This window comes from Oncorhynchus mykiss, chromosome 15 (assembly GCF_013265735.2).
Source record: "Oncorhynchus mykiss isolate Arlee chromosome 15, USDA_OmykA_1.1, whole genome shotgun sequence".
In the NCBI taxonomy this organism is placed as follows: domain Eukaryota; kingdom Metazoa; phylum Chordata; class Actinopteri; order Salmoniformes; family Salmonidae; genus Oncorhynchus; species Oncorhynchus mykiss.
The window spans coordinates 28,982,930-28,996,718 of NC_048579.1; the positions used below are offsets into that span (position 1 = coordinate 28,982,930).

The 13,789-nt window shown below is 42.2% G+C and overlaps 1 protein-coding gene across 2 annotated transcripts; it reads left to right on the forward strand.

The window, feature by feature from the left end:
• Positions 1-549: 549 nt before the first annotated feature.
• On the forward strand, positions 550-13,393 carry arl8 (ADP-ribosylation factor-like 8). 2 transcript variants are annotated; one of them, XM_021562988.2, is made up of 7 exons: positions 550-919; positions 1,016-1,155; positions 5,806-5,866; positions 6,230-6,377; positions 8,922-9,005; positions 9,373-9,524; positions 9,681-13,393. In XM_021562988.2, exons 2-7 carry the CDS (start codon positions 1,110-1,112, stop codon positions 9,727-9,729), a joined length of 540 nt encoding a protein of 179 aa, XP_021418663.1. In that variant the 5' UTR covers positions 550-919; positions 1,016-1,109; the 3' UTR covers positions 9,730-13,393. The 2 variants fall into 2 exon arrangements, with proteins under 2 accessions (XP_021418663.1, XP_021418662.1); XM_021562987.2 differs by having other exon boundaries at positions 550-1,155.
• The last annotated feature ends 396 nt before the right edge of the window (positions 13,394-13,789 follow it).

A 13,789-nucleotide genomic window follows, 5' to 3' on the forward strand; every position in this document is an offset into this window, starting at 1 on the left:
ACAAAAAAATATAATTCACACATGTTTAATACACACATGAAGTAGGACAGATGTAAACACCCACCTATTTATTATTATTACTATGACTGTTTGCTTTAGCCTACCTGGAGTGCCAAATTAGGCGGGGTTTGTCATTTTAGGACTGTTCCATTGGCCTGATTTCAAACAGTGTTTCAACCCAGTTCTGGTTGGATTATCACTGAAGTCAATCAAATGTAGAACCTACCAGGAGTGTGAATATAGAAAGTTGTTCCGGTGAGGTGGTGGACCCGTTTGATTGATTTGTCCATCAAAATGTCTATATATACATATACATATATATGTCAGACATGATGTCATCTGGCACAACTTTGTCACACAGTTGATGTCACAATAGCTCACTCTTAACAACAACGCGGCCAGTCCCGGCGACAGTAACCCCCACGCTTGTTGTTAAAAAAAATACTCCTGAATATATAAATAAACATTTTATTCAGGTTTTTTTAAATGAAAAATAATCCTGTAAATTTTCAACCAATTATTGAGCCCCTAGCGTCAACGTCATCAATTGTAACCTGACACTTAGGCCGGGGGTGGCATTTGAAATACACTGCATCTGGGTTTACACAAACAGTCAATTTGAAGAGGCTAGAACACACAGCCAGATCTCGGATTAAGGAAAACTTCGTGTATATAAGGTTCTCACTGTAGAGTTGGCTAGCTAGCAGCTGGAAACGAGTCGACTTGAAGTGGTTAATGTTAAACCCTTAGCTAGCTAATTTAGCTCCGGGCCGTTAGCTCACAGAATTCCAAAGGCACCATCAGGAAAGAGTGTTGTGTCAACGTATTTGGCCATAACGGATAGTAGTGACTCTGATGCTAGTTAACGTTAGCCCATATACAAAATAACTGAGTCTGGTACCTCGGATAGTAAAGAAAGGTAGCTAGTTAGCTAATCATTTCTCAACTAGAGTTTTGTTGTGGAGCTAGCGAGTTAATTTACGTGGCTTGTTGTGGACCTGGTTATTCATTTCAGAACTACTAACGGGGGCTTGTTGTGCCAGCTAACGACGTTAGTTAGCCCTGGATACGTCGACTGTCCACTCTTTGCAGTTTAAACCACTAACGACATGGGTCTTATATTTGCCAAACTGTGGAGTTTCTTTTGCAATCAAGGTGAGTACTTATCTACCAGCTAACATTTTTAGCTTGCTAGTAGCTAACTAGTACGTTAGCTAGTATACACGCAATAATATGGGGCCTTCATCAGTAACGTTAGTTAGTTAGTTGGCTAGCTAACGTTTTTGGTTGCCAGCTGTTCTTCGTCCCGATGTGTAGTTAACGTTATTCCTTGACAATGGCTGCATGCAAAACAACACATAGTAGTGGTCTAGTTAGTTGGCTAACTATTTATTTATTGTAGCTCAATTTTAGGTAGTTACCGTGGGCAACATAATATAATGGTGGTAGATGTTCACAGAATCAGCCAGCTAAGGATACTGTTAGATGTAACGGTAACACTCAAATAGCCACATGTTTGAGATGAATAATGTGCAGTCTGTGGTCCAATTTCGGACTTGCTGTTTAGGCTACTGTTTCTGTTGACTTTGAGAAATGGACACACGGGACAACTTTGGAAGGATGTGGAAGTCGGTTTGGAGTTTTATAGGGCTAAATGGATAACAAAGACGTGTTGTAATGGCCCTTTCCTGTCTTTTCAATCCTGCAGAGAAAGAACATGTCAATATAATGGAATTGGGCAGAGCCTTTAAAAAAAAATAAAAAAAATAGGCAAGTCTTTTAAGAACAAATGTTTATTTACAATGACGGCCTAGGAACAGGGGGTTAACTGCCTTGTTTAGAAACAGAACGACAGATTTATACCGTGTCTGCTCGGGGATTCGATCTAGCAACCTTTCAGTTACTGGCCAAATGCTCTAACCTCTAGGTTACCTCCCTCCCCCTTAAACCTGGTCCCATATCTGTTTGTGCTCTTCCCAACTACATTTCTCATTGTCAAGCCAAACATGACAATGAGGGACAAGGAGTTGGCATGATGATAGCACAAACAGACTGGCACTCATGCTAGCCTGGTCCCAGATCTGTATACCAATGGAGGTAATCTATAGTAGAACAACTCTCATACTACTGTCCCGCAATGTTGGGCCCTAAAGTAATCCTGTGGAATTGTGTATCCCATTGGCCTAATCCCTCAGTGAGACAGAAGAGGACCAGTGAATTGCTAATCCCAGCCTCCAGTGTTTTAGACTAGAGGACTTTAACAGGTCAAAAAAGTTCTTCCGAAATGGATCCATGGCATTTCCACCTGACCTGATATGCATAAATAAATAAAAATAGACCCGTTCCGAATGGACTCGAGGACAGTCGGACCTGTTACGAAAAGACCGGTGGAAAAACAGACCAGTGCTCATTTAGGTCCGAGAGTAGAAAGAGGGAGCGAGAGAACCCCAAGCTGGGCGCTGCCAGCGACATCAATAAACGAGCTAACTTGGCCAAATGATCCAGTTACTTGCCCTTAAACTGAAAATATATAGATTTGTTGTTTCAATGTGTAGCATATTAAAAACTTTATAGCCTATTTGATTAGTTTCTACTTTCTGAAAACAATTGTCCACCTCACGTTTCAGATGTAGGAGATTTGAGCGCTAAATGCATCAGTATGATATATATATATGTATATATTATAAAAAAGTATAAAGGAAGGCATAGGTGTCCATTTATTTAAAAAAATAAGTATAAAGGAAGAGCTATAAGAAATACACTGCTCAAAAACATAAAGGGAACACTTAAACAACACAATGTAACTCCAAGTCAATCACACTTCTGTGAAATCAAACTGTCCACTTAGGAAGCAACACTGATTGACAAATTTCACATGCTGTTGTGCAAATGGAATAGACAACAGGTGGACATTTTAGGCAATTAGCAAGACACCCCCAATAAAGGAGTGGTTCTGCAGGTGATAACCACAGACCACTTCTCAGTTCCTATGCTTCCTGGCTGATGTTTTGGTCACTTTTGAATGCTGGCGGTGCTTTCACTCTAGTGGTAGCATGAGACGGAGTCTACAACCCACACAAGTGGCTCAGGTAGTGCAGTTCATCCAGGATGGCACATCAATGCGAGCTGTGGCAAGAAGGTTTGCTGTGTCTGTCAGCGTAGTGTCCAGAGCATGTGACAGTCTGGAGACACCGTGGAGAACGTTCTGCTGCCTGCAGCATCCTCCAGCATGACTGGTTTGGCGACGGGTCAGTCATGGTGTGGGGTGGCATTTTTTTGGGGGGCCGCACAGCCCTCCATGTGCTCGCCAGAGGTAGCCTGACTGCCATTAGGTACCGAGATGAGATCCTCAGACCCCTTGTGAGACCATATGCTGGTGCGGTTGGCCCTGGGTTCCTCCTAATGCAAGACAATGCTAGACCTCATGTAGCTGGAGTGTGTCAGCAGTTCCTGCAAGAAGAAGGCATTGATGCTATGGACTGGCCCGCCCGTTCCCCAGACCTGAATCCAATTGAGCACATCTGGGACATCATGTCTCGCTCATTCCACCAACGCCACGTTGCACCACAGACTGTCCAGGAGTTGGCGGATGCTTTAGTCCAGGTCTGGGAGGAGATCCCTCAGGAGACCATCCGCCACCTCATCAGTAGCATGCCCAGGCGTTGGAGGGAGGTCATACAGGCACGTGGAGGCCACACACACTACTGTGCCTCATTTTGACTTGTTGTAAGGACATTACATCAAAGTTGGATCAGCCTGTAGTGTGGTTTTCCACTTTAATTTTGAGTGCGACTCCAAATCCAGACCTCCATGGGTTGATACATTTGATTTCCATTGATCATTTTTGTGTGATTTTTGTTGTCAGCACATTCAACTATGTAAAGAAAAAAGTATTTAATAAGAATATTTCATTCATTCAGATCTAGGATGTGTTATTTTAGTGTTCCCTTTATTTTTTTGAGCAGTGTATAAAGTGTCGCTGGTTCGCAGTTGTCCAACTGAATGTATCTTCCGCATTTAACACAACCCCTTAGTTAAATGCTCGGGGATTCGATCCTGCAACCTTCCGGTTACTGGCCCAACACTCTAACCACTAGGTTACCTGGTGCCCCATTAGCTAAGCCTAATAGCTAGGCATACCAAACCTTCACAGAAGTTAATTTTGATATTACCCTAATAAAGGTAAGTCAAGTCATTGTTTACAGGGAAAATACAAACAGGTTATTATATTGCAGCATTAAATTGAGTTTTGCATCTTGCCCTTTTTTTGTTTTTTCCTTTTCATGGTTTGAGTGCGTGTAGCCCTAGGCCTTCTGATAATTATGTTATATTGCAGCAAATGTAACATTACTCTAAATTTGGCCAAAGAAAATGGCTGAACAGAATCATACAAAACATTTAAATAACTGGTTTAAACCTTGAACAGGCCTATATTGCAGTAATTACCAATAAATGTGAGTGCCTACTGTAGGCCTACCCAACAAATGACAGCAATAGGCAAATGTTATTTTATAACAGGCCTACTTATAACCTAAATACAGAGAACAAAATACAGAATTTAATTTGGGCAACAAAATGATAAAATTTTTGCATATTTCAAGAACTGGTTTATGTTATTAAATAGGCTAATAATAATATACAAAAATAATAAAACAAATGATAATGGGTACCAAAACAAATAGGTTAGAAAACTGCATCAAACCTGAATAGTGAGTTCCATTTGGCCGTGCCAACCTTCTCATCTTTCTCCACTACAATATTAAACTTGTCCCTGAGGACATTTTTTCTTTCTCGCTCTCTCTCAGCAGCAGGCGGACGTGAGGCGAGCAGCCGGAATCACTTTCAGCTGGGCAGAAGCTATACGTTTTTGAGTTGCAGTTGGCTGACAACAATAAAGCTTGTGCGGTTCTTGTCTGTCTCACGCACATTACATTTAAGAGGACTGGTCCAGATGACAAATAAATTTTAATTGCACAGATCCATGGCAATTTTATATCAGATCCGAGAGACAAGTCAGAATTTACCATTTCGGGGGCTTAGAACTCTACCAGTTTCACTCACATCAACAGAGTTAATGGTAGTGAGATTACTACTAGGATGGATGCTTGTGGAATGTGCATTCTGGACCACTTCCATCATGGTGTTTGTCATATTGAAAACGTTTGATTTTGTTTGAATGGAAAATATAGAGTTCACACCAGTCCATGGATATGGAAATGTTGGATAGTGTTCCTTGCATGTAATAAAGTCTCAACTCTCTCTGTGAGCTTTTTTTGGCCGGGCCAACCCACATCCACAACAAGGTAGCTATCCTCTCAGGAAGCAATAGCTGTGGAACATCTGACGACATCATCTGTTGTGTGCCAAAGCCTGTCAAAGTCATCAGCCTTCTGATAGTACTACCTTCCTCCTTGTCGCCCATGGGCTTCAAAGGTGAAGTCCCCTATGGGGGATATTCTAACACAGACGTGCCAACTTTGATTCAGGCTTTGGTCTGCCAGCCACTTCTGTATGACAGTGGAGTGTTAAAGGCCCTAAAGCAACACAGAAGCTAAAGACCCTGTATGGTGATTTTTGGGGGGTGGGCTACTTGCACTTGTGTTAAGCCAGCTAAAGCTAGGAGCTAAGCTAAGAGAGAATTTGCTTGAAGAGGTAGGCTAATTAGCTTTGAAAATGGCTCTGGTGTGAAGTTTCCCGTAGGTACAGATCTAGGATCAGCTTCCCCTCCTTTAATCTTAGTGTGGCAAGAAGGTAGTGTATCTTTGGAAGGGAAACTGTAACCTGTGCACACTTTCTTTGTTGCAGAACACAAGGTGATTATTGTCGGGTTGGACAATGCTGGAAAGACCACCATACTGTACCAATTGTGAGTACTTAAAAAAACGTTTTAACCTTTATTTAACTAGGCAAATTCTTATTTACAATGACGGCCAGACGCTGGACCAATTGTGCTCCGCCCTATGGGACTCAAAATTACATCTAGATGTGATACAGCCTGGATTAGAACCAGGGACTATAGTGACACTTCTTACCCTGCGATGCAGTGCCTTAGACCGCTGCTCCACTCGGGACTACTACAATTTCCCCCCCCCCATGTCTACTGTCTCCATGTATCTTCAACTAAAACTCAAGCGTTTTTCTATGTTTAGGGAAAACTCCTGGCCATCCTACTAATGACTGTTGCTCTCTGAGGTAGATGACTGCAACGTTTTTGTAACTTCCTCCTCAGTCTGATGAACGAGGTGGTCCATACCTCGCCCACCATCGGGAGTAATGTGGAGGAGATAGTGGTGAAGAACACCCACTTCCTCATGTGGGACATCGGGGGACAGGAGTCTCTCCGCTCCTCCTGGAACACCTATTACTCCAACACAGAGGTAAGTTACACCCACCACCCCAACATACTCTACTCACCCAGTGGCCAGTGCTGTACGTTTTAGTGGTAGCAGACAGATGGTGCATCAAGGTCCAGTGGTGTGTGTTGTAAATAGTGGGGCTCCTAATCCCTAATAGATGCTGTCAGAGAGGGGAACAAAAGTATTACCCAGCTGCCGTGTTTGTTCAGAGCACAGACGGACCAAAGGGGCGTCCCCGGGTTCAAAGGTCACGCTGACAGAGGCCTGTCTGAAAGGCATGTTTTGCCTCAGCAGCTTATGGTAAGAGTGAGGGGAAGAGGAGGATGAGGAATGTGGCTCTTCATTGGAGCTCTGTTTTAAAACCCCCCCAGTAGGACTCTTCAAACCGTATGACACACTCTTGCCAATTCTGGAACCTGACATCTGCTATGCTCTGTTCACATGCTCACTTCAGCACAAACACTGCATCCACATCTGCTATGCTCTCTGAACGATACACAATGAGTCATTAGCATGCTAGCCACCAGCCCCGGAGCAAGCCCAATTGTGAGGGTCTCCGCTCGGAAATATCCACCCACCATGTTTCACTGTACCTGTTCTAAATGGCATCTGAAAAGATGAAGTGTCCTATTGAATCTATTGGCTTCTATGGAAGTCATGAGCTTGTTTCACCAGCCATCTGTGCTCTGTCTCTGTAACTTGTCTGTTGCTGTACTTGTCTTCCCAGTCGCATGTGGCCAATCATTCCAAATCCCTCTCGTTCACTCAACGAGTACGAGCATAGTGTCTTGCTGGTGACAAACCTAATGGCCGTGTCCAATATCTGTCTTGCCTAGTACTTATTTAAACTGCGTACTTTGTAATAATGTTACTGTAGTGAACAAAATATAAACACAACATACAACAATTGCAAAGATTTTACTGAGTTCATAACGAAGTCAGCGAATCAAAATAAATTAGGTCCTAATCTATGGATTTCACGTGAATGGGAATAGAGGGATGCATCTGTTGGTCACAGATACCTTAAAAGAAAAGGGTAGGCCCGTGGCTTAGAAAACCAGTCCGTATCTGGCCACCATTTACCTCATGCAGCGCGACACATCTCCTTCGCATAGAGTTGATCAGGCTGTTGATTGTGGAATGTTGTCCCAGTCATCTTAAATGGATGTGTGAAGTTGCTGGAACTGGAACTCGCTGTCATACATGTCGACCCAGAGCATCCCAAACATGCTCAATGTGTGACATGTCTGAGTTTACAGGCCATGGCAGAACTGGGACATTTTCAGCTTCCAGGAATTGTGTACAGATCCTTGTGACATGAGGCCGTGCATTATCATGCTGAAACATGGTGATTGAGGCAGATGAATGGCACGACAATGGGCCTCAGGATCTCGTCACGCTTATCACTCTGCATCGATAAAATGCAATTGTGTTCGTTGCCTGTAGCTTATGCCTGCCCATAACAACCCCATTTTTTGGGGGGGTCATTTTTATTAGGCTCCCCATTAGCTAACGCTATAACGCTAGCTAATCTTCCTGTGGTCCAAGACCAATTAATGAGACATTAAACAATTACAAATCAAGACTTCAAACATTTAACAAGTAGACAATACAGACAGGAAACACTTAACATTCAGCTGATGCCTTCTATTTCCTGTCCAGTGATATGGTCTATCGCATTAGATGTTCTTGTGTAGTTGTGTGTGACAACTGCACATTTTAGAGATGCCTTTTATTGTCCCCAGCACAACGGGCACATGTGTTATGATAATGCTGTTTAATCAGCTTCTTGATATGCAAAATCTTTGGGCTCCTAAGTGGCTCAGTGGTCTAAGACACTGCATCTCTTTGCAAGAGGCGTTACCAAAGTCCCGGGTTCGAATCCAGGCTGTATCACATCCGTTCGTGATTGGGAGTTCCATAGGGTGGCACAATTGGCCCAGCATCTGGGTTTGGCTTGGGTAGGCAGTCATTGTACATTTTGTTCTTAACTGCCTTGCCAAGTTAAATTTAAAAAAACTGGCAGGTGGATTATCTTGGCAAAGGAGAAATGCTCACCATCAGGGATGTAAAACCAATTTGTGCTCAATTTCTGGGATCTTTTATTTCAGCTCATGAAACATGGGACCAACGTTTGACCTTTTATATTTTTGTTCAGTGTACATACTATTTAGAACGTACTGTTTAGTGAAAAAGTATGCAGTAAGCAACAAATAAACATAAATACTCATCTATCCTGAGAAGGCGTGATCTAATGCACAATCACGCAAGAATAGAGTACCCCTATTCTTATTAGCTGTTGTCAAACACGGGTGGGTGTGAAAAGACTATTCTCTTCCTCAAGGGTGCAACGAAGTCTCCTAGATGAAAAGCTGAAATGAGTATGACATCCTGGCATTTTTAAAGCATACATTTTTTTCTAAATATCACATACTATCTATTTTCGCACACCTCAAAAGCCTACTATTTAGTACGCAAGTACGTGTTTTTGGAAATGTCTACTTTCCTCTTGCAGGATTTATAAAGTGATTTCAGTTGGCATTTTCTGTCTCCTGTAATTCCCAGTTTATCATCTTGGTGGTGGACAGCACAGACCGAGAGAGGCTGGTGATCTCTAAAGAGGAGCTCTATAAGATGTTGGCTCATGAGGTTCGTATATTAACCCCCCCAGTACTCTGACCTTCATTCACACGCATGCTGGCACATAAAACTGGTGGGAAACCATACAGAACTAGTCTTGTCTTATCTCTGTAATTGATTTTTTATTTTTTTGCTAGCCAAAAAAAAAAGGAGCTAGTCTCACAAGTCCACATGAGTGATTCCTAGTTCCCTCCGTCACATTGTTTAGGGGAAGTTTCCGTTGTGCTTGGTTGCGTCCCAAATTGTGCCCTTTTCCCTATATAGTGCCATAAGGCTCTAGTCAAAATGAATGCACTAAAAAGGGAATAGAGTGCCAGTTGGGACACATGTTGTAGTGGAAGTTGCATTGTTCTCTTTGCCCCTTCTTTCTTCCCAGGACCTAAGAAAGGCAGCTTTGTTGATATTTGCCAACAAGCAGGATATGAAGGACTGCATGTCGGCGGCGGAAATCTCCAAATACCTCACCCTCAGCTCCATCAAAGACCACCCCTGGCACATCCAGTCGTGCTGCGCACTCACAGGAGAAGGGTGAGAGGGGCCTTGGCATCACGCGGACACACACACACAACCTTAACACTGTCCCATTCCTTTCTATAGCCTATGTGATACGCCTCTTAACATTACTTCTTCTGAAACTTCAAAAGGGATCTGCAATTTAGACTGTTCATCATTTTTTATTTTCAGCTTATGCCAGGGCCTGGAGTGGATGACCTCGAGGGCGGGACTAAGATAGCCCCTTCTCCCTCGTTGGATGTTGAACTGACTGACTACCGTTCTCACCTATCTGGTGTTCTCAGCCTCTCCCTATTGGCTTCTTAAAAACAAAACAAAATTGTTCAATTTTGAGCTTAAGGCTGCACGGGAAGCAAGTGTTGCGTCTCTCCCTGCTACATCAACTTGACCTCGCCTGGGTTGTGTTCATTCAGCACCAAACAGAAGAAAACAAACCAAAACAGGGAGGGACTTCCAGAACTTGTCCAATTAGAAATGCTCCTTTCCATTACGTTTTTGCTACGGTGTGCTGTAATGAATACCACACTATTATAAGGTCCTTGTTAACTGGACCCTCTTACTAAACCACATGGACTTTTTGCTACCTGGATGTGATCAAGCTGATAGTAAACTGCAGTAGAACCACAGCCAGAAAGAACACTTCTCCTCTAAGACTGGAATACTAAGTGTCCACTTGAAGCGATGGACACACCATCACCACTACATATCATGATTATATATCATAATGCCATATTAGGACCTGGATTAACATTTAGGTCTCTTGAATGTTCTGTGCGGAAGTGTTTCATCAATCATGTATTCATTTGTCTGTCTATTTTGATGCCTACTATACAGAGGCCTATACCAAACAGTGTTTACCTACTCACTTATGGTAGTCAGGTTAACTTACTTAGGTTGGGGAAAGGAAGGGGTTTATCATGGTGAATGGACACCGGGTAGTATCAGTAACACTGGTATTCTATGTTGGTTACAGGAGTGGAAGTCTGTTACAATACATGTGTTTTGGTTTAGGCCTATGTGTGCAGGATGGCATGTTCAAGATATTTTTAACTACTTTTTGGTGTGTTTTTTTTATTTCCTGGTGAGTTGTCGTCGGGGCTTATTATACATGGTCAGAGGGTTCTGTTCAAAAGTAGTGCCCTATATAGGGTGCCGTTTGGGATGCACACTGGGTACAAGCCTCGTGGTGCTTGTTTCTTTGACTGTGGGAGCCAATGTATTATTGGGAATAGTCGTATTGCATTTGACTTCTCAAGCGAATGTCGCTGGGATCTGTTTTTCTTAGCACTCATTCACACCGGAAACAAATGGGGTGCTAACTAGTGCTGAGCGATCAACCAAAATGTTGTTTATTTTTTGTTTTTTAAACCGCTAATTGACCAACTTTGGTTCAATTATTTGAATTCCATATAATCTAGCCCGATCTGTGCGACGTATTTTCCAAAAGGCCAATATTCATAGTTTAGTGCAGAAAACGTGATAATTAACTACAATGACCATTATGCATAATCCTACTTTTCAGTTTTTTTTTTCGTTACTCCTGCTATGTTAGGTTAGTGTGGGGCAGACACTTAGACCGAGAAATGCATGATCAAGAGGGATAGAGAGCAGTTGCTTCGTGAGGTATCTACCTGAAAATGCATTTATCTAAGTGATTGATAGTATGCCTTATTTCCATTGAAGAACTACTAAAATAGTGGGTTTTTTTTTTGTCAGACAGCATAGGCAGCAGCTCTTTAGAGATGAGGAGATTTGGAATTAAAGTCATCAAATAAAACAAATGTAATATACAGAATGAAATATTTTTAAGTAATTAAGTGATACGCAGTAAATTGGCAGTCACTACTAATAATGGGAATTTTAATAATTGTTTTCTGTTAACATTTAACCCACAGTGCATTTAATGTTAAAATTGTATCAACTGAAAACTGTGATTATTGGAAAAAAAATAATCAAACCGAAACCATACAGACCTCAAATGCAGTAATCGCTCGGCACTAGTGCCAACCAACCACTACCGTGGTAATATCAGTGTTCAAAGCTCAAGTTTCATACCAGTATTGTACACATGTCGATGCAGCATTTTGATTAGATTATTTTAGCATTTTGTGTATACACATCTCAAGTATGTGTTGAGATGTCGAACTGAGCAGGTCAGTAATTGCAGCTACGTTTGTTAGTGTATCACCTTATTCTGACAGAAATGACTCCTTAGAGTTAAAGTAGCCTGAGTGTCAGTCTGTTTGTGCTATCACACCACCTCCTTGTTTTAGCTTGACAAGGACATCAATGGAGTTTGCAAAAGCACTAATGGATCTGGGACCAAGCAAGCGTTAGATATATGGTAGTCTTTGTGCATTTTTGACTGCAGTGTGTCGGAACATGCCATCCAGTCCCCATCAGCTTATGTTGCGTACCCTCAAAACAGCTAGCCTGATCCCAGATTTGTTTGGGTTTTAGCCAACTTCTCTAGTTAGAGAAATTGGCTGAAGCACACAGGTCTGGGACCAGGCTACTGACAGGCCTCAAAAGGAGTCAGGGTTAGGGCTTCTCCTGTGTCAAATGTGCCACATGTCAGACAGACTCGCATGTGAATGAATGGGATGTTGATGTTCTTCTTATGTCAATGTCTGTCTGCTTGCCCTGACAATATTTTATCCCTTGTTCCCGCTGTATCAAGATTCTCAGAGTCTAGAATCAGCCCCATTCCACAATATTACTCATTGTGGATGGAACCACTAAATTGATCCTAAATTGGCACTCCTACTCTGAGAAGCATGCTACATATGGCCTCTCACCACCAGGATTTGTTACGACATTGGCCTGATGGGTGAGTTCTTTTAAATAGCTAACAGATCTATGCACGTGTCACTTTGCAGGTGTGTGTGTGTGTGGTGAAGTCGAGGAAACAACTTCAGTCTTTTCATTGGGACTAGATTCAGAGTAGCTCAGGGTCCGGTTTCCCCAAAGTACCTTAAGGCTACGTTCATCATTAGGACCTTCGTAGGAGCATCGTTAAATCTCTTAAGCTGTTTCCCAAAACCACCGTTTTAATAAAGCTGCTCTTTAACACTTATTTACCCACGACATCAGGCCACTTGTAGAACAGCTAAGAATGTCGTTAGATGCTTTTTTTTTTTGCCGTTCTGCTTGACTTTAAAAGATAAATACAGTATAGGCTACAGACCTAATATACTGTATTTGAATATATAGCTAATTGTAGACTAGCCTTCCGTCTAATATTTGCCAAATCTTGATTTAGTGCGTTTTTATAGGGTAAACATTAGAATAAGCCGCCTCAATATTTGTAGCCATAGACAATAAATAACATCTCTCTAGGAGCTGATCCCTCGTCAGTAATTCTAATGTTAAGATTGGAAAGGCAGAACGCTGCTCCGAGAAGGGCAGTATCAACACAGGCCATAACATACTCTGTGGTGGTTTGTGAAAAGCATGTTATAGCTTTGACTGTTGTAGGGCTAGATTAAAACGGTCATAAGCCTAAGTTTCAGTGGGAAACTGGGCCCTGGTCCATCGCGCGACAAGTTACAAAGCGCAGTGGCATCCACCCTGGTCCGGGAGAGTATCTGAGTCCACTGGTTTTAATTGACACACAGTTAGCATTATGTGAAACCGATGGACCCAGGATGTGTCCCAAATGGCTCCATATTCCCTATAGTTACTACTAGCAGTAGAGGGCCATTTGGAATTGGGACACATACCCAGTCTCTTGAGAATCATAGTGCATTCCATTGGTCCATCTAGTGCTTTATACTCTGTCAGACAGTGGAATGGTCAGACACTTGAATCAGGATGATAATCACATGTATGATCTGGGTTGCACATTTCAGTTTTATTTTTAAATAAAATATTGTATTTTGAAATGTGAATCTGGTTTGTTCACTGATTAGGCCCAGAAGGCTGCGATTTGCTTTTCAATGTTTCAGGCATCCACAGCTGGCTGCCAGCAGTCTCATACTGTTTATACCCTCTCATGGGTGAAGACCTGATGAACATATGAGGACATCTGCAGACCCTTCTCAGAACAGAGAACCTAGCAGCTGTCATGACCAAGGCTGCATTTACACAGGCAGCCCAATTCTGATATTTCTTTCACTAATTGGTATTTTGACCAATCAGATCTGAATAAGTTCTGATTGGTTAAAACACTAATAAGTGGGGAAAAAGATCAGCATTGGGCTGCCTGTGTACGCTATCATCTGGTGTGTTGCACCGCCATAATAAAGTAAGCAAGACTGTTATTAAAAACAATGTTTTCT